Genomic DNA, 25,843 nt, shown 5'->3' with positions numbered 1-25,843 from the left:
GCAGGAAATCTAGACAGTCTCAATGGATGGGAGGCTGGTTTGCATAATGAGATTTGACTACATTGACGACCTCTTATAGTGTTTTGCGGTCTTGGGCAGAGCAGGAGCCATACCAAGCTGAGATACAACGAAAAAGAATGCTTTCTATGGTGCATCTGTAAAAGATGGTGAGAGTCATAGCAGACATGCCAAATTTCCTTAGTCTTCTGAGTAAGTAGAGGCATTGGGGGCTTTTGTAACTATAGCATCCGCATGGAGGGACCAGGACAGGTTTCTCATTCAACCACTTGCTTGCTGTTGTCGCTGTGTCTCCTTTTCCAACCCTTTATCCTCACTCTCTGTCTCTCTCTCTCTCTCTCTTCTTTCCCCCCCCCCCACTTCCATTCTTTTACTATCATTCTCTTGTTGCTACCATCCCTTTCTCTCTCGTTACGTTCTACATTGTTCACAGACTTTGATCCCTTTCTCCCTATCCCTCTGTCAGTGGATTGTCAGATTCCATTCTCTTTCTCTAGCTCAGGTTTCTATGTTTGAGGAGCTGTTTCTAATTCTGTTTGTCTCCTGGTTGCTTTCTGTTCTCTGATTCTGTGTAGTCTGCGTATGTATGATCAGTTAGGTTTTATGAATCTGATTCAAAGCATATGCACCAATTTTGAGAGTTTTGACCAAATGATAATTACGGTTAAATGGTTAGATATTTTTTCGATTTAGTTTCCTTCATATGATTTTGTTTTTCTTTCAAACCACCATAGGTGCTGCTGTTTCTTCAAGCGGAGAAAAAGGAAAACTATTCAACGTCACAAATGACTCTGGAAACCGTCTGATCATGGAGAGTTACTTACTTGTTCATCTGCTGTCTCATCATAAACAAGAAACCAATCATCTCTGCAGTGACAACAGACTTTTATCAAAGGACTTTTTCCTTATGTTTTTTGCCCAGTGATTTGGGTGGTTGTCTTATGTGGGTATTTTTGTTTTTATTTCGTCAGTCTTCATCTTGAACCTATGCTTCATCAGAAATTTGTGTGTTCATATTTTGAAGTTGGAAGAGGGACCTCTTGTCAGGGTAATGTATGAAACAAAAACTGTTCACTTGACTTCAACCAAATCAAGCTGCAATTTTAACGAGAGGGTTGATTTTGAAGGCAGGAATATTGTATGGCGCTTGGTGATAACCTCAGAACAGTTACAAATCAAGAATGAATTTGTCTACACAGGAGCTGCTTTGAATAGATCTGTAGTAACTGCATAGCCAGGTATTTGGTCTGCCAACTGGAGGACCCAAGACATGATTGTCACTGTCCTAACAAATGAAGAAACTTGAGGAAAAAAAACATACAGCAAATTCTGAATTGTACATTCACCCTTCATTTGTCTCAGTTGAAGACATCTGCACAGAATTTTCAGTATTAAATTTTATGCTATCCTTATCTGTCTTTTGGAAGTCACTGTCCAGAGGTACTGTGGAAGGAATGGATTGATTCAGCAGCTGGTAATTCATGGCTGTTGCACTGTTGCAATATACACAACATGAGACAGCTGTAGACATTCATGTGTGCAAACAATACTTGCTTTTTTACCTCCTAATGGAGAAGCAGTGTAGTAGAAAGGGCAGCATGTGCTTATTATATGATATTATGACATGTTTGTAAAATGTAAACTGTGCTTCCTGATGTATTGTTTGGACAGATTAATGCTGAATGTTCTGAGAATGAAGGAAGTAAGAGGGGTGTCGTAATCATGCCTTTAAATGTACTACATGGTAAGACACCGTGTGAAGCTGTGATGGTGGATAAAGAGAAAAGTGCATCTTGAAGAAAGTAATTGGGCCTAAAAGGATTTTAGGCAAGTCCTGGCTAGCTTCAATGCATCCTGTACTGCCAGGATACTTGGATGCACTATGTCCAATCCATAAAGTAGCCCTTGATGAAAAGCTAACATAAGAATGTGAAATAAATAGGTCGGATAATATTGCCTTTTGCATTTAATGGCTGTGGTACCCAAACTGTGCAGTTGTATGTGAAACATTCCTTTCTTATCGTAATCACAGCTCTTCAAAGACTTCATGCTGGAGATGGGTCAGGTACTTTCCCAATAAACCCTTGAAGTGCCTGCATTTTGAACCAACCAGCTATTCTATAGAACATCTCATTCTGATTTCCATCCTCTGCTCAACAGTTTGTTTCCACAGACGTTTAAATACAATGTTGTGCAGTGTTTTATCAGCTGTTTTATACACTGTTTTTAGTTTCAATCTTGCGCTGGATATTCTTGACTTTTTTTGATCAGCAATGTTAAGTTCTGGATTATGTCTGATGCAATGTATTAAGTTCAAATAATATGTTGCATGCAAACTTCTTAGCTTTTGGGTTAGAAAGACTGGAAGACAAGGCAGAATATTTTAACATGAAACTGCAAATCATAATGGCAGGGAACCACTACTATGTCTGCAGTATTTGACCAAATCCTTTTTTTCTTTAATTACATAATGTGTGTAAATAAGTACAGTATTATTTCTGTACCTTAAATTTGAACATCACTTTCAATTTATTTTAATTGGTAGCATTTTTTTGCCTGTACAGTGTGCACAACGTGAAGTTGTCACAAATAGCAAAGAAAGTGTGTTGTATATTAATGTAATTATGGACTGTAATCTTTACAAATGAATCCATCACCTTTCGTTCGCTGCAACGAAGACCAGTGCATCCGCTGCTTATCGGCAACGTTTCTAGTGCTGCATTTTACACCTGGGAAGAAGTTTCTTTCTGGCAATACAAGCTGGTCGTGGTTGGAAAATGCAGCTGGGTTCAGTTTAGGCCAACAATTTTACGCAGTCACCGCTTTTCTGTCAATACTAATGAAGTGAAATCTGCCTGACTGTACAAGTGATGTAATACATCCCTGTTTCCCAATATGTAACTGAAAAAAATAAAAGTAGTTTTTTTTTAAATTAGACTGGCAATGTTGTTTGTCCCAACGTTTAACTGTTGTTCTATCTGACCATGCATGTCAGAAGCTCAAACTGTTCATTGTTTTTTGATTCTGTATGCAGGTAGGTGTTGAGCGTTGACTTGAATTTAATTGATTTGAATTTGTTCATGCCTTCCTTCCTGCTTTGCTGATTGACCAAAGCATTAGTGAAATGAATAACTGCATTCTTTTAAAGTTGTGTTCTGAAAGTGAACTGTCATATATATATATATAAATGTAGTAATACGTGCACTGTACATTGTATGGTTTGAAAGCCAAACTATGGAAATCACTGAGCAGATGCTTTTTTGCACTGGCAAAATATTTGATATAGTGTTTACTGTAATATATTGTAATGAAAGTGCTAAATTAAAAAAGATTTTTTTAAATGCCCCTTTAAATTATGTGAAAACGAAAAAGAAAACCACCAGAAAAAGAGCAAATCTGAGACCCAAGCGGCTACAAAATGTGGCCGTGTGAAATGTGGTTATTTTAGAAGGTGCAATGAAAAGTCACATGAACATGAGCAGGGTGCTAAAATGAAAATATGAGTTAAGGATTTCATAGAAAAACCATTTGCAAGTAGCAAGCTGAGGAATTCAAACAACATATTTGTAGAAGAAAGTTAGATATTTATTAGAGCCACTAAAATGTTTCTCGTATGTGCTGTTCGGAAGGGCACGCCGAGTCGCTGGAAAACAAGCCAGTAAGCTTCTAAGGCCAGAGGTCAGCAGAATCAAACTGAATGTTCCTGACTTATTGTTTGGTTAATGAATTAATGTGTTGTGCTTTGGTAAGCTATTTTGTATTGCATCACTTCCACCGTTGGCTTATTACCTTCCATAGAATAATTTGTAATCTCTTACAAAAGTTGATACGACAAGAGTTTTTGTTTGTCTTATATGTTATCAAAATCATTCTTTAGCTAATATACAAGGTAATTAAACATGTAAAGATGCACAAAAAGAGTTGACAGTATTCAGTTCATTGTAACTACAGTAAATTAAACTCTTCCTCGGCACCACTGATTGGAAAGTGTAGGGCTGTAACTTCCAGGTTCCCCAGTGTTGGATTTGGTAGTACACTGAACTGCGCTGGGAATCGCTCTCAAAACTTCCCAGGTAAGCATTTTTATGGTAATAAAGGCTGGCCTAGTCCAGGGATGCCCACATCCCATAAATTCATGTTTAATATTGTCCAGAAGCACTAACTTCCCCTGGGTAATTGTGCTGTGCTAGGAACCATCTGAAAGTGGAATTTAAATTATTAGCTTTGGATGGTTCCACCAGGGTTACAGTAATAGCTACTCTGAAAAAGTTAGAATTGAAACCACCTTTCTGGGGAAATGCCCAGGTCGATCCCTGCATGGCCCCTTCTCCCCCTCCCTCTCGCTCCACCACAGTGGACTCCCTCACCCAACTGAGGAATGATTCCACCCCCATTATATTCTCCACCCTGCAAACCCCCATGGGACCCTGTATTTCACCCCTTCCCTGCCTGATCAGACCCACCCACCAGTATCTGAACTCCTTAAACCTGATCTCCAAAAACCAGCCCCAACCTGTTCCTGTGTGTCCATCCAAACCACTCTCTCTTTCTCTGGCCTGTCAATTTCAATGGGATGTTTGAACTTTACAGCAACCAGATTGGTAAAAATAGGGAGGCGATGGCCTAAGTGTTATCGCTAGACTATTAATCCAGAAACTCAGCTAATGTTCTAGGCACCCGTGTTCAAATCCTGCCACAGCAGATGGTGGAATTTGAATGAAATAATAAGTATCTGGAGTTAAAAATCTCCAACTATCGTCAGTTATTGTAAAAACCCATCTGATGCAGTATTGTCCATTAGGGAAGGAAGTCTGCCATCCTTGTCTGGTCTGCGACACTAGAGCCACAGCAGTGTAGTTGATTCTCAACTGCAATCTGAAATGGCCTAGCAAGCTACTCTGTTGAAGGGCAGCTAGGAATGGGCAATAAATGCTGGCCCATGTCCCACAAATCAATTTTTAAAAATTCCTTCTCTCTGACTCTTACACTTCGACACTGATGACAGCTGCGCCACCTGGATCTCACCCAATCTGAGTCGCAAGGTCAGCAAGTCAGGTATGGAAGAAATTAGGCACAGCTATCTGGGCATGGAGTTGCAATTCAATGACGATGATTGCTATTATGAGGAAGTTACAGCATGTAGTTATCCAGATGAGTAGATTTCACATTTTGACTGTTATTTTACATTCAGTAGTTTACTGCCGTGTTGCTATCAGTCTGAGCAACAGTTGATGAAAGCAAATTACTGCGGCTGCTGGAATCTGAAACTAAAAGAAAATGCTGGAGAATCTCAGCAGGTCTGGCAGCATCTGTAAGGAGAGAAAAGAGCTGATGTTTTGAGTCCAGACGATCCTTTGTCAAAGCCATCTTACAGATGTTGCCAGACCTCCTGAGATTTTCCAGCATTTTCTCTTTTGGTTTGAGCAACAATTGACATTGCAACATAGTTAGAGTTCTTGGTGCATGTTGTGTGTTTTTAAATAAATCTTTAGTTGTTGATGTATTGAATAAGTTTCTACAGACAAAAAGTTATTTAATTATTTTCTTGCCAAAATTGGCTTTCTGATCAAATATTTTTCCCATTTCCATTATCAATTTATATCTGTGATATTTATTACAAGATGAATTTTTTATCCATATTCCGTTAAGCTGTACAACTTGTATTGTGCTTTCCTGGATTTATATCACGTTACCAAAATAGCTCAAAGAAACAACAAAGTGAGAGAGCAGAGTAGGTTATAAATAAGTGTTCATGAATTCATTAAAAAAAATAAGCACCACCAAAGGATGAGGTCTATGAATTTCTATGCTGGTGTGTGATATGAGAACAGCTAGATTGTAAAACAATATTTTCATTGATTAGTCTGAGATACTGCCCTACATTAATAGACAAACAAGAATATTCTGCATTCACATTGTGATATTCTGTTTTGAAGGGTTTCTTTTTATTTCCATTGAATGATGCTCAGAGAAATTTGGAGACACGCATAATAATGTGAATTAATATGGAATGCCCACCCTCAATGTAAGTACATAATAGCAAATAATAGGTGTTCTGATGTGTGAACTGTCTTCTGTTTCCTCCAGTGCAGATAAATTGCCTGAAAGAGCAATGTTTTTGAAAATTAAACATGGTAAATCAGATGATACTCCATTTAAAATGATAGGAGTGTATTGTCATGCAGTGTGCAATGTTATTCTAGTACTGAGGTGAAACTCTACCCTCAAAAGGGCACAAATTCAATACCGCCTCCTATCAATTAGAGTGTAATTGCTATTTTGGTGAGTCAGTCAGTGAAAATGGTAGCTCCAGAGATTAGAATTTTTTTTAGTGTTGCTTTGCATCATGCGCATTTAGTGTGCAGCATTGTTCTTTAATGTACTGTTGAATTTTCTCTGATATTCATGGAGATTTATCAGATATATTTATCCCAAGTCACATGCAACATGTTGATTTATGGTAATAAATAAATTGATACTTTTGTTATACATCATTGGATATTAGTGGTATTTAATTCAAAGATTATGTAAAATTTTGCAAATTGGTTGCATGCTTTTTTTCATTGATTTTCATTTATTTGTCTAAGTGGCTAGATTTATTTCCAAGTTTTAAAAGCAATGAACATAATGAAAGCTTGTAGGGAAGATGTTCATAACTGAAAGTAAATACTACAGTGAGCTTCACTGTAGCTTACTGGCATTGAGAAGTTGGCCCTGGCCTTTTGGAGCACTGCATAATGGGTGGCAGGACTAAGAGTAGATGGTCTGGATTAGAAATGGGGAGTCATCTCTCATGACTCTTGTTTCTTGTGAGCATTGCGGAATGGTAGTAAAATCGAGAGCAACACCTTGATTGAAACCTGTGACGGGAAGAGGGAAAAAAAACCCTTTGTACAACACAGGTGCAGGTCCTGGAACACCAGTTTTAAGGGGAGATTGCTTATTCTGGAGTAACCAGGGAGGGCTGGTTGTTGGGTCTGAGAAAACCGGAGAGGAGGACTGCCAGAGTGTGAGGTTATTGGAGTGATTTTGAAATGTCTCACCTCTCTGACAGGCACTCTCCAAAGAATGGGAGGCAAATTGCGACCGACATCTTCAAATTTGGAAGTGGCTAACAGGCAAATTCCTTATCCTCTGGATTCCTTGAGTATTTCCAGCACATGCCATGTCTTTCTCTTCTTCTGCCTTTTGAAGTGATGCTGAACTGTGTCCAGAAGAATGATATACCAGAAACCATGATGACACTGTGCCAGCCAAGAGTCTGATCCCTTACCTTTTATCCCCACTTTTCATTATTCCTGAATCCCTTTTTTGGAAAGAGTTCAAATTCACCTCTTCCGGTGGCTTAGGGTGCAAGTTATCTCTTGTCACTCCACCTCTGTGACTTGAGTCAGGAGAATAAAGAAAAATGCCCATCCCTTGTTTCCTGGGCCCCCAAAGTTTTCATTCCATTGTAAATGCTACATCCTTTAGATAAAGAGCGGTCACAAACAATGTGACCCAGGCCTCTGAGAACCAAAACCATTAAGAACAAACATTAATAACACTTCCTATCATAATGTCAGAAGAGAAAGATATGCCCAATAGACAGAGTTGTCCCTAGGGAATGGCATATCAAGGCCACTGCCTTTGGCCCCATGTTTTGGGGAACCCTGTGTTTTGACATCATGGTCTCAGATGTAACACTAATTGTGGGGAGGCAGTGGTGTAGTGCTATTGTTGCTGGACTTGTAATCTAGAGGTCTAGGAACCCAGGTTCAACTCCCACCTTGGCAGATGGTGGAATTTGAATTAAATGAAGATCTGCAGTTAAAAGTCCAATGATAATCATGAAACCATGGTTGGTTGTCCGAAAAACCATATGATTCACTAATGTCCTTCAGGGAAGGAAATTTGTCCTTTGGGGCAGCACAGTGGCACAACGATTGACACTGCTACCTTATAGTGCCATTGGACATGGGTTCCATTCCATCTTGGGTCAGTGTCTGTGCGGAGTCTACATGTTCTCCCCAGGTCTGCATGGATTGCCACCAGCTGCTCCAGTTTTCCTCCACAGTCCTCAGATGTGCAGGTTAGGGGGATTAGACATGGTAAGTGTGCAGAGTGAAGGGATGGGCATAGATAAAATGCTGTTACGGAGAGTCAGTGCAAACTCGATGGGCTGACTGGCTTCTTTTGGCATTGTAGGGATTCTCTGTGCCTCCAGATGTACAGAAATGTGGTTGACTCTTAAATGTCTTCCGAGTTGGCCCAACAGTTCATGGGCAATAAATGCTGTCCTAGCTAGTGATGCCCACATCCAATGAATAAAAAAAAACTTTGCACTCATCAGCATGTGCATTCCAAATGTGTATTTCTGTTAGAAAAAGATCACTGTGGATCATGAGATCATAGACACCTAGGATGTGAAGTCTTTAGCCTTAAGCAGAATTGTACTCAATGCGGGGACAGGATCAGAGCCAGTGTTGGGTTGAAATTTGAGTGGGTGTGACCATCCATTACCAGTTTAGATTGAAAGCATCGGTTTAATTACACAAAAGACTGACCCTCTTGTTATTTAAAATACAAGGGCTGGTACTGGCAGAGCCAAAGACAAATGGGGAAGTAGCAGCTCGGGTTGGAGAAAAGGCAGAGGTAAAAAAGAGAGAAGAAATGGGTAAGATCCTGAAAGTTTCACTGGAAAAGTTCATGTTTTTTAAATGCTGTGGCTCATGAGAAAAATGCTGAATTGATGGACTCCAGCGAATGTACCGCAGCTGAGGAAGAGGATATTAATGCAAAATGTACACAGATTGCTGGAATAGCCAAAATTTCCGATGCTGTTTCCACTGAGGAAGGAATATATGATCCAGCGAATTGGTTTTATTTATTTGACAACAAGGTGACGTTCATTTTTGTGGCCTGTGGGAATAACCAGTAGTGACTGTCTTTCAATTGGCCCTTTTCAGAAGACTCATACACATGGAGAATGCCGAATGGAGAGTGAGCTGAAAGAAACCAGAAGAGAAAATGCTGTAAAATCTCAGCAGGTCTGGCAGCATCTATAAAGAGAGAAAAGAGCTGACACCGAGACTCCCAACGTCAGCTCTTTTTCTGTCCTTACAGATGTTACCGGACCTGAGATTCTCCAGCATTTTCTCTTTTGGTTTCAGGTTCCAGCACCCGTAGTAATTTGCTTTTATAGAGTTGAAAGAAATTGGCTAGTGTACTTGAAAAGAGCTGATGCATCTTTTTGCTGCTGCTACAAATTGCATAGCTTAAAAACAGCACACAAATTAGTAAAGGGAAGCTATGGTGATACGAAGCATCTCCATGACCGATTTATGATCTCAACAATTATTTGATAAGCGTATTCAAATTGCAAAAAAAAGGATTCAAATGAAGTGAAGATCCTGTTCAATAAAGATAATAGATGAGTACTCACAAAGAGAAATGAACGCAAAGACTCATTGCAAACCATGTCGTCATGTATTATACCAAGCTGAACATAACACAACATTTCTTGGAATAAATGGAAGGCTTTGTGAACTTTACATTGGCAACTTTCTGGGATTAATAGGATTGATTTAGAAATCATCGCAATGATGCAAGAACATGTCCGACTCATCAAAAGCGCAGAACTCCATGACTGTTATCTCAGACCTTGGATTCAAAATGAGCTCATCTCTAATGGCATAGAAGGTGAAGAAAAAGATTAGTGAAAAGGTGGTTCTTTAGTGTACTCCTGGTCTGAGTCGCCAAGTGCTGTATGTTGATGTGACTTCTGAAACAAGTGAAGGTACAGGAGAATTTTATTGCCAGACTTCCAATTTAAAGCCGCTGAGGATTGTTGGATTCTCTTACAGCCGTACTGGATGTGCTTAGCCTCCATATTACTGTCTGTAGGGGACAAGGATGTGACAATAGGGCAAATATCGAGAATCAGTAATGAGGCAGACAGGCGAACATCCTTGATGTAATGTACAAAATGCAGCAGTCAGTTTACCCAGATCTGGCTCCCACAAACAGCAACATCCTGCCCTCAAGAACTGCTGGCCACTTAGAATCGGGCAGCACATGATACTGGCAGTACCTCGGGGAATGTTGGCCATTGCCAGTCCTGGAATGGGACTCACTCGAAGGATTGTCGGAGGAGACCCCAGACCAAGATGAGTATGGCAGGATTGCTAAGACCATTGAGAGAAACTCCACAAGGAGGGTGAAGGGAGCCAGATGTTAAGGGTGGGAGATGGCATCCCGAGGCCTCATTTATTTCCATTAGTGGGACCCCTTTGCTGGACTTGGGGTACTGGAGAAAGAAGGATGCAGAAGTGAAAGACAGTCCCATGATGGAGTAAGTGTTTATCCAGGGTGGCAGTGGTTATCGGTTTACTAATTTACGTTGTACACTACTGTGCTTGCTCTGAGATGTGCGAATTATATTTTCATTTTTAGATTTGATATGTTTGTGGCACTACATCGCCTCAGACGATGACCGCACCGTAAACAATACCTGCTTGCTCTACACTTTAAACTAACTTAGATGGATGCAGCTTAGCAGCACAATTAATAAAGCCATTAAGGACAAAATAAGTCTCTCCGACCATGTAATCTCTGAAAGCGAGGAGCCGCCTGCTGGGTCGAAACCCTGAAGCACATCCACCAGCCTTCCCAAAAGCACTCTGGACCCACATAGATCACTAACTCCAGTGGTTCAAGAAGTAGCTCACTATCACCTGGACAGCAATTGAGGATGGACAATAAATGCTGGCCGAGTCAGATATGCCCACGTCCCATGACTATATCTATCTTTAAATCTTGTTCACAGTAGCTACAGATATTCAAACTCTCAGGGCCTTGCAGGCAGGAGCATCTCCAAGCATTTTGCCGCCTTCATTGTCATTCCCGGTTAATTCCCCATGGCAATGCCATTGGGATTCCCAAACTGAGTTCCACAGGACTCAATCCAGGCTTTCTGGAGGAGGTCTGACCAAATTAACTTTTAAGAATGGGATCTCAAACACATTCTTTCGATTGGCTACCGATCGGCATACTTGTCAACCTATCCCCAGCCAATGCACTGAGAAGTCAGCCTTTGATTGGATGAGCCAGAAATACTGGAGAAGTCAGTTTAAGTTCACAGGCAAGACCAAGAATGAAGACAACCGGATGGCAGAGCAAGGTGAGTCACAACTACTGGGGAGGTGAGGGCTGAAGGGTACTAATGAGGTGGGGCTGGGGGGCGGGGGGAAGGAAGGGTGGTAAGCAGAGTGTGCTGTGTGGGTTGCTTTTGGCCCTGAGTCTGTGTGCGCATGTTTTGTATGTTTCTACTTGATGCATAATCATTTTGTGTGGTTTAACCCTTCAATGTAATAACGTTTCTTACAGTTTTTGGAAAGGCTTGGGAAACTTTGCCTTGGATAATCTTCGTTGATTTCCTTGAATTTAAGCTAAAGCATGGCAATCAACTGTTTCCTGGTGCATTCTGCATAGCAATGGCTCGACCAGTTTGTGTCCATCTGTCAACCAATCAGCACACTCTTCTCATGCAGTATAAATTGTTCGTTTTGCAGTTGGTATCTTGTAAATCTGTCCTGATGAGTGCAAGACAAAAAGCTTTGATAGCTTGTCTCTCTTTTTCAGCAATGCAACTTTTGTTATTTGCAACATTTACGACAATTGTTTTGAAGTCAGAATAAAGGTTCAATTAAAAACTCTGAAATATAAATTGTAAGCTTTAATAAACACTAGATTATAAATTGCCCCTTTGCCCTCGATAAAAAAGCGAGGTGTCTGTTCACGTTATGTTGATGTAAAATGCCATGAAATTAAAACTGAAGTTTAAGGAAGGCAATTTTTTTTTTAGGCAGCATTGTAATGAGTGTCTTTGACTTTTTATGACAGTGTTTTGTGAATTGCTGTGAAACATTCTGCAGTTACTACTTTACTTGAAGCACTCCTGTAGCTTACAGCTGGTCTTTGAACTCTTAGACCATTTGCCATCAGATTTTAATTTGCTTCTGTGGAGTTCAGCAAACAAGCACCATGGCCCCTGCTGGGCTGTTGAAAATCTTTAGGTATTCAATCAAAGCAGTAGATAAATTGTCATTTTGTGCATAAAATGTTATAATGGTGTAGACAATGTTGAATTGATGGTGTACATGTTGGAAATACGTTGAGTTCATAATGAGTTCAGTATAAATTTTATGGTCATTACAAATACACAATAGGTACTTCTGACTAGACATTCTACTGTACGATGATTAGAGGCTACAGCTTCTTAATAATAGCTTGACTTTAGAGCCTCTCCTGGGAGCTTGTAAAAGGTCAATTTGAATGTCAATTTAAAACAGCCATGTTATTGAAAATCTCAATTAATAATAGATGAGCCAATCGCGACAGTAGAATTAAGCTTCCAGCAATATTTTTCATATGTTTTTGTTGATAGGGTTAACATACTTCTCTAAAATTCTTATCAATTTGAGATTGTCTTAATGAGCATTTTTAAAAATTTCTAGACTGTTTAGTATCAGAAATGAGGAATCATTAATTATTCTAGCTTTGATTTGCACCCGATGATTTATTTAGTGGGAATGAAGGTTTCCTGTACAAAGCCTTTTAAAAGCTAAGCATTACAATGGAACCTGTTGATGCTAATACCACTTTCCAGGAATTTAAAAGCAAGAGACAACCTCTAAGGGAAATCAGCCCACAGGCTTTCTGCATGAAATCTGGCTGATATGTGGAATCTTTATACCTATTTTCAATTGTTTAATGTTTCACTTGAAAACAGCAGAAATTGAGGTACAGGAAAATAGTGCTAACTGTGTTACCGTAACATATTGTGAATTAAGCTAGGCATCATATTTGACATGAAGAAAAACAGCATTGTGGATGATTATATTAACTGAGACTCAATAAGTTGGGCTTTAAATACATAGCTGGAACTGAGCAATGGATGCAGCTCAAAGTGATCTTGGGTTTAACTCAGTGTCTGTGGGGAGTGGTTGGAGTCGTGTGGGAGTCGGGGGAGGTTTGATGGACGACTCAGTGCTTCATAGAACATGTACAAATAAATATCTGATGCAAATCAAATTGGGCTGTTGTCTCTTCGTAACAACCTGCCAGCCTCTCATGTCGAGGTTCTGGCATAAGGAATGATCATTTGAGTCACTACTGTGCAAAACACATGCTTCATTTCATTTTCCATTGCATGTTTTTCCTGGAACAGGTTGCCTGAAGACAGAGGGTTTGAGGGAGTGCCACTCCATTTCAAACATAGCTGATCAAGAATATCACCGCCACTGCCTGCCTTTAGGTGTGGTAAGGATTTGCAGATTAATAATTAACCTGAAAGTGCTTGTTGGGGGCCAATCATATCAGTCCAAGAAAATTGTTACAGGAATCCTTTGTGGTAGTCTTCTCGGACAACCACTTTCAGTTATTTCTGTCCATCGTAAGGTCAGAAGTTTTATTGCGTTGTGAAAACACCTTCCATGGCCATCAAGTCCTGAGATGGAGCTTGAACCCAAAGTTTCTGGCTCAGAGGCAGGGATGTTACCCACTGCACCACAAGATCTCGTTCCTCCTCTATACACAAACCATAAAATCATTCCCCTCCCTCAATTTTCATCACTTCCTCAGCTACATTGACCTTAGCTGGCTCACTTACTCATCTCTTTCAATTTTAAAGTGTCTGGGAAGGGGAAACAGGCATCTATTACTTTATTTCTTTAAAAATATTTTGTTTGTTGTATTTTGTACTTCAGGACCACTAGGGGGTCTCTCAAATTGTGCATGTGGCAATTGATCACATAGTGACTTCCCCTTAAATTCAAGGAGATTTGTGTTTATGTTAATTACATATAGAATAAAAACAATGTCCCTCGATATACTCCATATAGTGTTCAAGTAACTGGGAATCAAGGGGAAAACTTGGCAGTGGTTGATGTCATACCTGGCACAAAGGAAAATGGTTGTGATTCTTGGTGATCAATCATAATAGTTCCAAAAAATAATGGCAGGAATCCCTCAGGGTAGTGTTTTCAGCCCAACCATCTTCAGCTGCTTCTTCAATGGCCTCCTGTCTTTCATATGGTCAGAAGTAGGAATGTTTGCGGATGACTGCACGATGTTCACTACCATTTGTGACTTCTCTGGTACTGAAGCAGTCTATGTCCAGTCCATTGACTGGTGAAAAGCCAGGAGTTCAATAAGAATAGGGCTGGTGAAAAGCAGAGTTTGGAGAGTGACGGAGTTAGGACAGGATGAGATGCATCCAAAGATACTGAGAAAGTAGAAGTTGGGGTACTGGCCATAATGTTTCAGTATTCCTTAGACTTTAGAGCTAGTGCCAGAAGACTGGAGGATTGTACTCTTGTTAGAAAAAAGGGTTCAAAGATAATCTCTCCCTCTGTCTAGCAACTATGTTCTTTAAGATTCCGCCAACTAGCACTATGGTGGTACTACTGAGCCACTGCTGATGATTCAAGACCCCACTCAGAACATTCTGCATTCTGCAGCCTTGCTACCTTCACTGCTTCCATCAAGTGGTGTCCAACATGGAAGGATGCTGATTCATTACTCCCCTGGCACTGAAATGTTCATGTGATGCTAAACATTCATATCAGAATGGTCTGGATTTAATCAATAAATATTGAATTGATAATCTCAACTTGGTCAGCAGTTGGGGTGCTAACATGGGCTTCATTACACTCATAGCTATGGCAAGACATGTGCTCCAGATCTTGAATCAATTGCCCTTCTAGAAAGTGTAACATGGGTAAGGACAGAAAAAAGTGATGATTCTCATAGCCCCAACACCATATCTTCACTGCATATGTTATGTACTCTGGACGAGAAAGGATCATCAGGCTAATGCATGCTTCCCTCACTTCTTACTGGAGTCATTCCCATATTCCCAACATTTCTTCCACTGTCTCCTGGATGATGAAGAGACCTGGAGCCACTCTGGAAATAACTGAGAAAAATACCTCCATTTCACCACACTGCTGTGGGTCCTTTGGCTTGGCTATTACTCAATCTCAGTTTCCCAAATAAATTGTGTTTGTGTATAATATAGTCTTTCTGTCTAATTCCTGAACAGGAAGGCAATGAAAGATTTCAATTTAATGCTGAACTATTCTTTAGTAGAATTCTTTTGTGTATATGTAGTGTGTGCTGTACTTAATTCTTCTGGGAGCGTTTGCAAACTCAAAACTGCATATTAATATATAAATCCCAAGTTCTTTCAAAATAAGGAAGAGTGCATCCATACCCTACCACACTATTGAAGTTGCAAAGCATTCTACATTTCCGACATTCTCTATTTTTGCATCTTCTCAAGGACAGTTTCTAACTTGCCACTGACAGAAAAACATGTTGCGAAGCTTGGTATTTTGCAAGACACACCACTAACTAGATTGGGCTTGCAACGAAAAGGTGCAATACAAAACATCTGAATTGTCTTAACTTTTCCTTTTTAAGCACTGAAGCTTTATTAAAATTTTCACCAATTCCTTCAGATTTATAGTATCTGCCATTGCCAGAGCCAAGTCAATCCGTTTATTTAATTGCTGGTGGCTTTTCCTTCCTTGATTGTTCTGCCCCTGAGAATTTGGTGCATATTTTTTGAATAAACATAATAAGTTAATGGTGATCACTGTACTGCATCAGAACCATGTAAAATAAATTATAATCCTAACATTTTTATTTTTCAAGTGATCAAATACTGGTAGGGGTAGAGTCTCAAGAGTTCATCATTAATTCAAATGCTCAAAATGCTTGGTTCATTTTAAGTGCCATCATCTTTTTAAAGCTCATTTGAAAATAAATTTTCCAATAAGGAACTGAGTTGAAGTAAATAAATTCTGAAGGTGGTGTGATACTCCAGAAAGGATATTTTGTCATTCCTTGTTCTATCATTTGAAATTTTATATACATATATATGCCATCCACTTATTTGAATGGAAATCTGCTCCTGATCTGCAGCGATGTGGAATGGTTCACATTTCTCCCCTAATGAATGTATTAATCTGCTCACACTGATTCACTAACAAACTGGCAGAGTTTTCCTCTTGCGTTTCCTGAGTCTATGCTCCAGTCCCCAACCCTCATTGGAAAATATGGTATGATTCAGGGTGATTTTGAGATTTTCCTCTGCTATGTGGGTAAGTACAAGCCTCCACTCCTCCATTTTTCCCGATTCGCTGCGATTTAAAAACTCGGTTTCTGATGACTTGCAGTTCAACGTTGCACCACCTTCTGTCATGATGCATCAGCAAGTTTTGGTGGTTCTTTTATGAGTGGTTCTTTTGGTCCTGTCATTTTTCAGGGCATGGTGGCAGAGTGGTTAGCACTGCTGCTTCACAGCGCCATGGACCAAGGTTTGATTCCCACCTTGGGTTAGTGTTTGTGTGAAGTTTGCATATTCTCCCTGTGTCTGCGTGGTTTTCCTCCGGATGCCCCAGTTTCCTCCCACAGTCCAAAAATGTGCAAGTTAGGTGGATTGGCCATGCTAAATTGCCCCTTAGTGTCAGGGTGACTAGCTAGGGTAAAAGCATGGGGTTATGAGGATACAGCCTGGGTGGGATTGGGATTGGTACAGACTCAATGGGTCGAATGGCCTACTTTTGCATTGTAGGATTCCATGAAATTGATGATTCCTAATAGACAGAGCAAGATTATCCATGTCAATCTGTGAATAGTTAATGATGTTCATTGCAAATTACTAACCTGTGTCAACAAAGATGATTTTTATTCATTTACAGGATATGGGCTAGGCCAGCATTTATTGCCCATTTGGAAATCCCATCAGGATTTGGAAACCCAGCCACTTTTTGAGCAAGCATCGAGAGTTCTATCTGAAGTGGGAATAGACTTCTCAAAGGAAGGAAGACTGGATTCACTTAACCAGTATGTTGTCTCATTGCAGAGAAGTGTGATTTGAGTTATAAGCAAACCCCTTGGTGGTTCTTTTGAAGGGGTGAGGATGAATATAGGATAATCACCAGCTCCAGGAGCATCATTGCTCATACTTAATTTATTGAAACCTTTTCTGCACTGAATCTAACATCAACTGAACTTGTCCATCCTTCAAAACAATACAGAGCAAAAGATCCTCCCCTGCTTTTCCAGCACAGTGAACAATCACCCACAATTCTACCACCCCCCCCCCCCCCCCCCCCAAATTCATCGTTCACCACACACCACAGGGGCACTCTTCATCACTTCATTCTCAGTCCTAACACACATTGAACTCTACCAGGATTGTAATCTTGCTGGACATTCCTCATCTCCCTGGCCTCAAATTCATTTCATCTTTCCACTCAGCCTTTAATGCTCCTTATGTTTTCACACTTGAGCATCAATCTGGACTCTACCTTCCTCCTTTCCTGATAACCTCCTCTCTCGTGGTCTCCATCAATTCCCCCTCAGCCTTAAGAACATAAGAACTAGGAGCAGGATTAAGCCACTTGGCCCCTCGAGCCTGCTCTGCCATTAAATAAGATCACGGCTGATCGTCCCAGTCTAGTCAGTCTTTCCTCATAAGCTAACCCCCTCAACTCTGGAATCAACCTAGTGAATCTTCTCTGCACCCCTCCATTGCCAGCATATCCTTTCTCAAGTAAGGAGACCAAAACTCTACACAGTACTCCAGGTGCAGCCTCACCAACACTTTGTACAGTTGCAACACAATGTCACTGTTTTTAAACTGCGTCCCTCTAGCAAAGAAGGACAAAATTTCATTTGCTGCCTTAATTATCTGCTGCACCTGCAAACCAACTTTGTGATTCATGCACAAGGACATCCAGGTCCCTCTGCATAGCAGCATGCTGCAACTTTTTACCAAGAATAGTCCAATTTGCTATTATTTCTACCAAAATGGATGACTTCCCATTTACCAATGTTTGTACTCCATCTGCCAGACCCTTGCCCACTCACTTAAGCTATCTATATCCTTTTGCAGACCTTCAGTGTACCCTGCACACTTTGCTCTTGACCCTATTATTCCCTACTCTATAATGCTGCTTCATCTGAAGACTATACTTAATCTTATACTTTGTTGTCGATGCATGGGAGATTGACTAGTAATTTATTTCAAATCTGCACACTTTCTCTTTTTAAATGTACTCATAAGAGTTTGTAAACTACTTAAGCTGTAATTGCATCTTCCTCCAATGGTGGTGCTGCATTACCACATCTGACAGGGGCTGAATATTCAGGCTCTGATGTGGATAGCCATGGAGGTGTGTGGATAGACATGGAAGTTTGCTTTGCCGACCGGCATGGTGTTTTCCCTCTTCCTCCTCATCCTGCTAAAATATCGTGACCTGACTGCGCAGACCTGCTTTACTTAAGATTTCCATAAGTTGGAGAGATGGTGTGTGCATCTTTGGGCGCCCACACTCTCATTTACCAACCTGCTATTCATCCTCCAGTTTAGAGAACATGCCCACCTTTCTTAATTGAGCAGTGAACCTACCATCTGGCCAACTCGGGGAAAATTATAGGTGAGTGAATGCCCCACTTCCCCCATTTGAACCTGATACCGTGATCCTGAAGCCTGCAGAAAAGCCCTGCTAGAGTTTGTGTAGAGAGACAAGTTTAAACATATAATTTTGTATGTGCGTATATATAGGCATTTAAAGTGCAAGTTTAAAAATTGCTTTCAAAAATCTTAAAACTGGCACTGAATTCATCCATGTGCTTTGGTCCAAACCCTACTTCAGCTGAACAATGCCCCTCTGCGCTGTTGGTGTATCATTTGAACATAAACTGCCAGGTGGGAACATGCTTGCATCAGATTAAGTGGCTGGTGCAATTCTATCAATTTCCTATCAAGCCAATTAGATTGAAGTTGACATTTGGTCTTGAATCACTGTTTGCTGTCTCTAATCCATTGGAATTTAGCACCAAATCTCATTGCAAATGTGAATTTCTTAATTGTCTACTTTGTACATGAATGACATTTTACCAGGATTGAATGGGAACAGGGTTGGAGAGCAGGAGGTGAGCCTGCTGGACAGGAATGAGCCTGGAGAAGGCACAAGGGGAGATGGACAGAAACTGGAGAAAGACATAGATTGAGGACCGTGATAGGTAGGAACCTTGGAGGAAGCATTGAATGGTGGAGAAGGGGAATGAGTGATGCCAGTGGCGGATTACCTACCACGTGGACCCCTAGGCTGAGCTTTAGTAAGGCCCCCTGACCTTGCCCCTGCATCATGCTGAGGATTTTGATGTTGATATTGGTGAATTATCAGATGATGATCGTGAATTTGATGATACGTTGACAGCATTGGAGGCAGTGGTGACATTACCGTGCTGTAGTGTGGCACTAATAGTACGTAAGGTGAATGTTGAAAAAAGTGCTATATGTAACTAAGTATTAAGTATGTATAGATATTTAGAGCATGACAATAAACTCTTTGATGTGCTTATTTTGTATTTATTTTCAAGCAGTACAAGTCCGGGGGCGAAGCTCTTCTATTTATAGGTGTTATGTAAATTCACCCACATGATATAGTTATGAAAACGTCTTCATCCTTAAAAGGGTTAAACCAATTTTTTTTTGCTGTTGGGGCCCCCTCCCTTCTGGACCCTTAATCCGCCACTGAGTGATGCACAGAGGAAATTGAATGGACAGTCTCAACCTTAATGATGGTGAAATCCATGAGCCTCTTGTACTTGGTGGTGAAGGCAGAGGGGAAGGTTTTTAAGAAGATGGCTGATGGTGAGGAACAGAAGCCAAGATAGCCATGGAATGGTTGGCAGAGAGAGGAGGCTGCAAGGGCAGATTAAATTGTAAAAGGGGTGTCCTGCTGCTTGCCTTCAAAACAATGTAATTGACTCCAATGTTTCAAGGATGGACCAGGTGTGGGTGGTAAATCTGGTGAGTTGGTGAAATGGATGCCTTGTTTATTACAACTGGGGGGTTAAATTTGAAATTGACACCCTACTCAAAAATTGGCAGGAATGATGTCATGGCCAGCCAATGGGCAGGGGTGGGAAATGAGGCATGAGACAGCTGTCCCTGGGGACCTGAAGGATAACTTGAGGTACACTTGAATTTTTAACATCCATGGTTCTTATATTTTGACTATGGACCCAGCATAACCCAGTTAGGTTCTGGGGCAGTGGGGAGGGTAGGGGTGGGAGGATGTTCAGAGAGATACTGGCGTGGAGAGAGAGTGAAGGAGTATGAGTGGCCTGAGCAGTTTTTTCTGCTCCTCCTCACCCCCAAGGAAACCTACCAAAGAATAAAAAGATCTTAATTTACTGGAACCCAGCTGGCTGCGGGGACTGCCTTCCCGCCGGCCGGCTCTGTTGCGTTTGGCATGTGAGTTAACTTTGAATCCCAGTAAAAATCACTAATTGATCTCATTGGAGAGGAACTTCAACACTTAAGTTCTCTCCTTCTCCCCTTGACGAACCTCAAAGTGGAGGAAAATACAAACCATGAGATTTCACTTTGGGGTCAACCACCATCCAATTATAAATGATGCTCAAAACTTTATTTTGAGTTCATCATCTGTAAGTCAACTGAATTTAGACAACTGAAAGTGATTAAGAAATATATACATACTTAACCATTTATTATGTTGTACTATAGTGGTCAATTCCTTAAATTAGAAGTTAATATTGAAGAGTTTTCTAATCAATGCCTTTGTGCCTTCAATTTCAGAGCCCCTTGAATACCTGCAAATGGCTGCAATTAGCAGAAACTTGCTATGGTGATTAATTTGGTCGGTGTGGTCAGTTTTGAGTGTGGAGCCTGCTTCTAGCAATGTGTATTTTGAAGTTGTAAAGAAGCACGCAGCAGTTCGATTTGGGTTGATCATAACTTGCATTTGAAATACCAGCTATATGGTTATAGCTGTTTTGGGTTGATTTCGGAGTTAATACACTGGAGGAAAAACACCCACTGTCTCCGAGCAGGACCTCCTGTCCAAGAGCCACCAGGTGGGAATGGTGTGGCTTTAGGACAGTAAGTGGGATCATCCTCATGTTAACCTATCCCTTACATATTCTCACCAAGCGAGCTGAAATCTGTTCCATTGTCTATGAAGCACTTTCAGATGCTTCTACCAGGTCTGAGAAGGCACCAACTCATTTTGCTGTGGGCGATGGGGTCCTTGGAAGCTATGTATTGAGTCGGAGCACATTTTAAATGAATACCCCAATTTACTTTTGCAGTCTTTCTCTCCTTCTGACTCTGACCCCCATTCACTGTTGCTGCCAGTAGGTGGTGCTATTGTCACAGTTACAGCAGAGCTACCTACTTGTTCCAAATCTGGCTGATCTGAATGCAATTAGTGCTAAAGAGCACCAACCTTTCAGGAGCAACTCATTAAAGGAGAATGACACTGCAAGGTCTGTATCGTCCCATCTTAATCTGTGACACATCAGATTAAAAAAGGAGCAAAATATATAACCAGATGTGAAATGTCATAGTTAAACATTTTTCCTCTTCCTGCTCTAATTAGCTGCGTTAATTACGATGGTTCTAAGTGTAGTGAATTGGCAATGTGCTTGGTTTTAATCAGCATGGTGCTTGCTGACCGCAGCCTAACTGCGAGATCTTTTGTTTTTTATAAAGGAGACAGAATTTTTACATTAGGCAAGAGTCTTATTATCAGGTCAGTTGAATCTTGCATTTTTGGGGTGAAATGAGACACAATGTTTTTTTTGATTTCAATATATTTACTCTTTAAAATGTAGTTCAATGAAAATTGGATCTCTAATTTATCTAATATGTTATGCTCTTAAACAGTTTGATTTTGATGTTACAGCTGTAAGGCTAGCACATGAGATGGAAGATGTCTCCACTAATGAATGCATATTATCCCATATTGCCTGTGTTCCAATATGGCGGCTTTCCTGTGTCAAGACTGGTCACTAGTAAGGCAGCTTGTTTGATATGATGGGAAAGCTGTTCAAAAAATGCTCATCCAAGGCCCAAAATGTGCCAAAATCAGTCCATCACTTCTCATGTGCCACCTATCAAACTGAAAGTCATCCTTTTGTGTGATCAATTTTTTATTCTAGCACAGAGATATTTTGTCCACCTGCATGCTTGCAAAAAAGTGTTTAATTTTTCATCCAGAGTATCGTGCTAAACTTGATTTTTTTTCAAATAAATCTGCAATCTTTCTCATTCTGGGCAGAAACTCCAAACCATTTTGAAGGCCAATTTCAGGAATCTTGGTTTAGCTGAATGAAAATATCTGCTGAGCTGCTTCAGTGTTTAAGTCAATAATCTGTATCGGTGTGTTTCAGGTCTGTGCACATATGCAGCATGACAGTGTAGAAACTGCAAAGTGCATCAGCCTCCGTAGCAATGCCTGGTGGACATCAATCCACAAGCTTTGTATTTTTATATAGCTTTTTGCAACCATATCCCAAAGCACTTTACAACCAATTGGTGAACAAAGAACAGTGTGATAATGACAGAATAATGTTTCTGTGAAATAGATTGAGGGATAATAACTGGCATAGACGCAATGGATAACTATTTTCTTTGAAATGATGCCATGGTATCTTAAAGACAAGTAAGCAGATAGAGATTTAGTCGAATGGCTCGTCTGAAAGACAGCACATCCAACAGTGCAGTGCTTCACAGTATTGTACCAGAGTGTCAGCCTTGATAATTGTGCTCATGCTCTTGAGTTTATCTGGAAACATGTGACTGAGAGGTGAAAGTGCTACCAACTGAGCTACAATTGGCTCTCATTTCAAAGGAGGTCCATGCATGCCAAGTGGGCAAGGTTATTTTCACTTGTGCTACTGCAATTGCCAAGTTTGTTCCTTAGAGCTCTACATGGTAGGAATGGAGGGTCTTAATGACGTTACTGTTACTAGAGAGGTGGTGCTCGACAGACTGGAGGGGCTGATTGTGGACAAGTCCCCAGGACCGGATGGAATGCATCCGAGGGTTCTGAAAGAAATGGCGGAGGTGATAGTGGATGCCTTGGTGGTTATTTTCCAGACGTCGCTGGATTCCGGGGAAGTGCCGGAAGATTGGAAAACGGCTAATGTTACGCCGTTGTTTAAGAAGGGTGCCAGGCAAAAGGCGGGGAATTATAGGCCGGTTAGTTTAACGTCTGTGGTAGGTAAAATGTTAGAATCCGTCATTAAGCAGGAAATTGCGAGGCATCTTGAAGGGAATTGCTTGATAGGGCGGACGCAACACGGTTTCATTAAAGGGAAGTCGTGTCTGACAAATTTACTGGAGTTCTATGAGGATGTGTCTAGGGCAGTGGATAGAGGAGAGCCGGTGGATGTGGTCTTTCTGGATTTTCAGAAGGCGTTTGACAAGGTACCTCACAAGAGGTTATTGCAGAAGGTCAGGGGACATGGAGTTGGGGGTAGGGTGTTAGCGTGGATAGAGGATTGGTTGTCAAATAGGAGGCAGAGAGTGGGGGTCAATGGGTGCTATTCGGATTGGCGGTTGGTGACTAGTGGGGTGCCCCAGGGGTCGGTGCTGGGGCCTCAGCTATTTACCATTTACATAGATGATCTGGAGGAGGGAACCGAGTGCAGGGTGTCGAAATTTGCTGATGACACCAAGATTGGGGGAAAGGCAAATTGTGCGGAGGGTGTGGAGAGTCTGCAGAAGGATCTAGATAGGCTGGGCGAATGGGCCAGGAAATGGCAAATGGAATTTAATGTTGGCAAGTGTGAGGTGGTCCACTTTGGTAGGAAGAATGGTAGGAAGGACTATTACTTACGTGGCGAAAAACTACAGCAGGCGACGGTGCAGAGGGACCTCGGGGTCCTTGTGCATGAGTCGCAAAAACCCAGCTTGCAGGTGCAGCAGGTGGTCAGGAAGGCGAATGGGATGCTGGCCTTCATAGCGAGGGGGATTGAATATAAAAGTAGGGAGGTCTTGCTGCAGCTGTATAGGGCATTGGTGAGGCCGCAGCTGGAGTACTGTGTGCAGTTTTGGGCGCCGCACCTGCGCAAGGATATTTTGGCCCTGGAGGGAGTGCAGAGGAGGTTTACTAGGCTGATACCGGAGTTGAGGGGATTGAGCTATGAGGAGAGGCTGAATAAACTAGGCTTGTACTCGTTAGAGTTTAGAAGAATGAGGGGAGATCTCATTGAGACGTATAAGATGATGAATGGGATGGATAGGATAGAGGTGGAGAGACTCTTCCCGCTCAAAAAAGACAGTAGGACTAGGGGGCACAGCCTCAAGATAAAGGGGAGGCGGTTTAGAACGGAGTTGAGGAGGAACTTCTTCACTAAAAGGGTGGTGAATCTCTGGAATTCTCTGCCCGTTGAAGTGGTGGAGGCTGCCTCGCTAAATATTTTTAAGAAGCGGGTTGATGGGTTCTTGATAAGAGAGGGGATTAAGGGTTATGGGGAGAGGGCGGGAAAGTGGAACTGAGCCACAACAGATCAGCCATGATCTTATTGAATGGCGGGGCAGGCTCGAAGGGCTAGATGGCCTACTCCTGCTCCTATTTCTTATGTTCTTATGTTCTTATATTCTATCTCAACTATCATTGTATATTGCCACAATGATACGGTATGACGTGCATGTGTGATATTAATCGTTAATTTTGTTGGTAAAATATAGAACTCCTTGGAAGAACTTGAAAAAGCAAGCAAAGACACTAACTGAAGATGGCTGCCACCAGTCACCTGATGTCTGATATTACAAGTTGGCTAGTTTCTGTCGGTGGTCAGGGACAAAAGGGTTAGATGTGACTGCAAATGAGGTAAGTAAGGAAACTCAGAGGGCAGCCTCTACAGTTGTCCAATAGGTCTGAGATTATCAGGGCGATACAGTGGCAAGTGGTTAGTGCTGCTGTTTCTCACCGTCAGGGACCCTGGTTCAGTTCTGGCCTTAGGTCACTGTGTATCTGTGTGGAGATTATAACCAGTCTCCCATCCATTGACACTGCCTACACTTCCCACTGCCTTTGGAAAATCAACCAGCATAATCAAGGAACCCACGCACCCCAGACATAGTCGTTTCCACCATCTTCCATCGGGGAAAAGATACAAAAGTCAGAAATCGCGTACCAACCAATTGAAGAACAGCTTCTTCCCTGCCGCCAAGACTTGTGAATCAAGCTACCTCATGTTAATCTTTTCGTACATGCTAGCTATGACTGTAACACTTTCTCCTTCTCTGTGAATGGTATGCTTCATCTCTATCATGTGCAAGAAACAATACTTATAACTGTATCCTAATACATGTGACAATAAATGAAATCAAAACAAAATGCTTAGGAAAATGAATGTTGGTCCTCCAGAGAATAAGATTGTCGTGTTAATAGATAATAAGGAAATGTTGGATAAAATGAACAAATATTTAGCAAGAACCTTCCAGTAACAGCTGTAAATCAGGAAGTGGGAGGGAGAGAGGAATTTGGTGAAATTGCAGTCACTAGGGAAGTTGTACTGAGAAAATTGATGGAGCTGTGGCTAGCAAGTCCCCAGGTCCTGATGAACTTCCTCCTTAATGAGATGGCTAATGAGATAGCAGATGTGTTGCTGTTGATTTTTCAAAATTGTTGAGATTCTGAAAAGATTCCTTCAAACAGGACAGGAGCAAATACATTCAACAAAGGTGGAAGACTCATACATTCAAACTGGCCTATAGTTTCCTGTATGTCATGGGGAAGGTCTTAGAATGGAAGACTCTAAAGCTGGGCACTTAAAAAAGCAAAAGGAACATCATGTTTAACCAATTTGTTGGAGCTCTTTGTAAGAGTAATATTCCCTAAAACAAAAGGGAGTCTGTAGGCAGACTGTAGAAAGCATTTGATGAGTTGCTGCATCCAAGGTCATTACAGAAGATAAAGGCTCATGATGTCGGGGGGTAACATAT

At 41.2% G+C, this 25,843-nt stretch overlaps 1 protein-coding gene across 3 annotated transcripts in view; it reads left to right on the top strand.

Annotated features, from left to right (window-relative positions):
• The window catches only part of LOC145343086 (casein kinase I), a 214,327-nt gene extending 211,377 nt beyond the window's left edge, over positions 1-2,950 (top strand). For all 3 annotated transcript variants that reach the window (XM_080188949.1, XM_080188948.1, XM_080188947.1), the window contains one exon: positions 753-2,950. In XM_080188949.1, coding sequence (XP_080045075.1) covers positions 753-807 — 55 coding nt within the window. In that variant the 3' untranslated portion in view covers positions 808-2,950. The remainder of the gene's footprint in view (positions 1-752) is intronic.
• Positions 2,951-25,843: the final 22,893 nt, after the last annotated feature.

This window comes from Carcharhinus amblyrhynchos, chromosome 5 (genome assembly GCF_965287045.1).
Source record: "Carcharhinus amblyrhynchos chromosome 5, sCarAmb.v2.hapA, whole genome shotgun sequence".
NCBI classification, from domain to species: Eukaryota; Metazoa; Chordata; class Chondrichthyes; order Carcharhiniformes; family Carcharhinidae; genus Carcharhinus; species Carcharhinus amblyrhynchos.
Note: the sequence above shows the minus strand (reverse complement) of the source record. Positions and strands in the feature narration are given on the sequence as shown.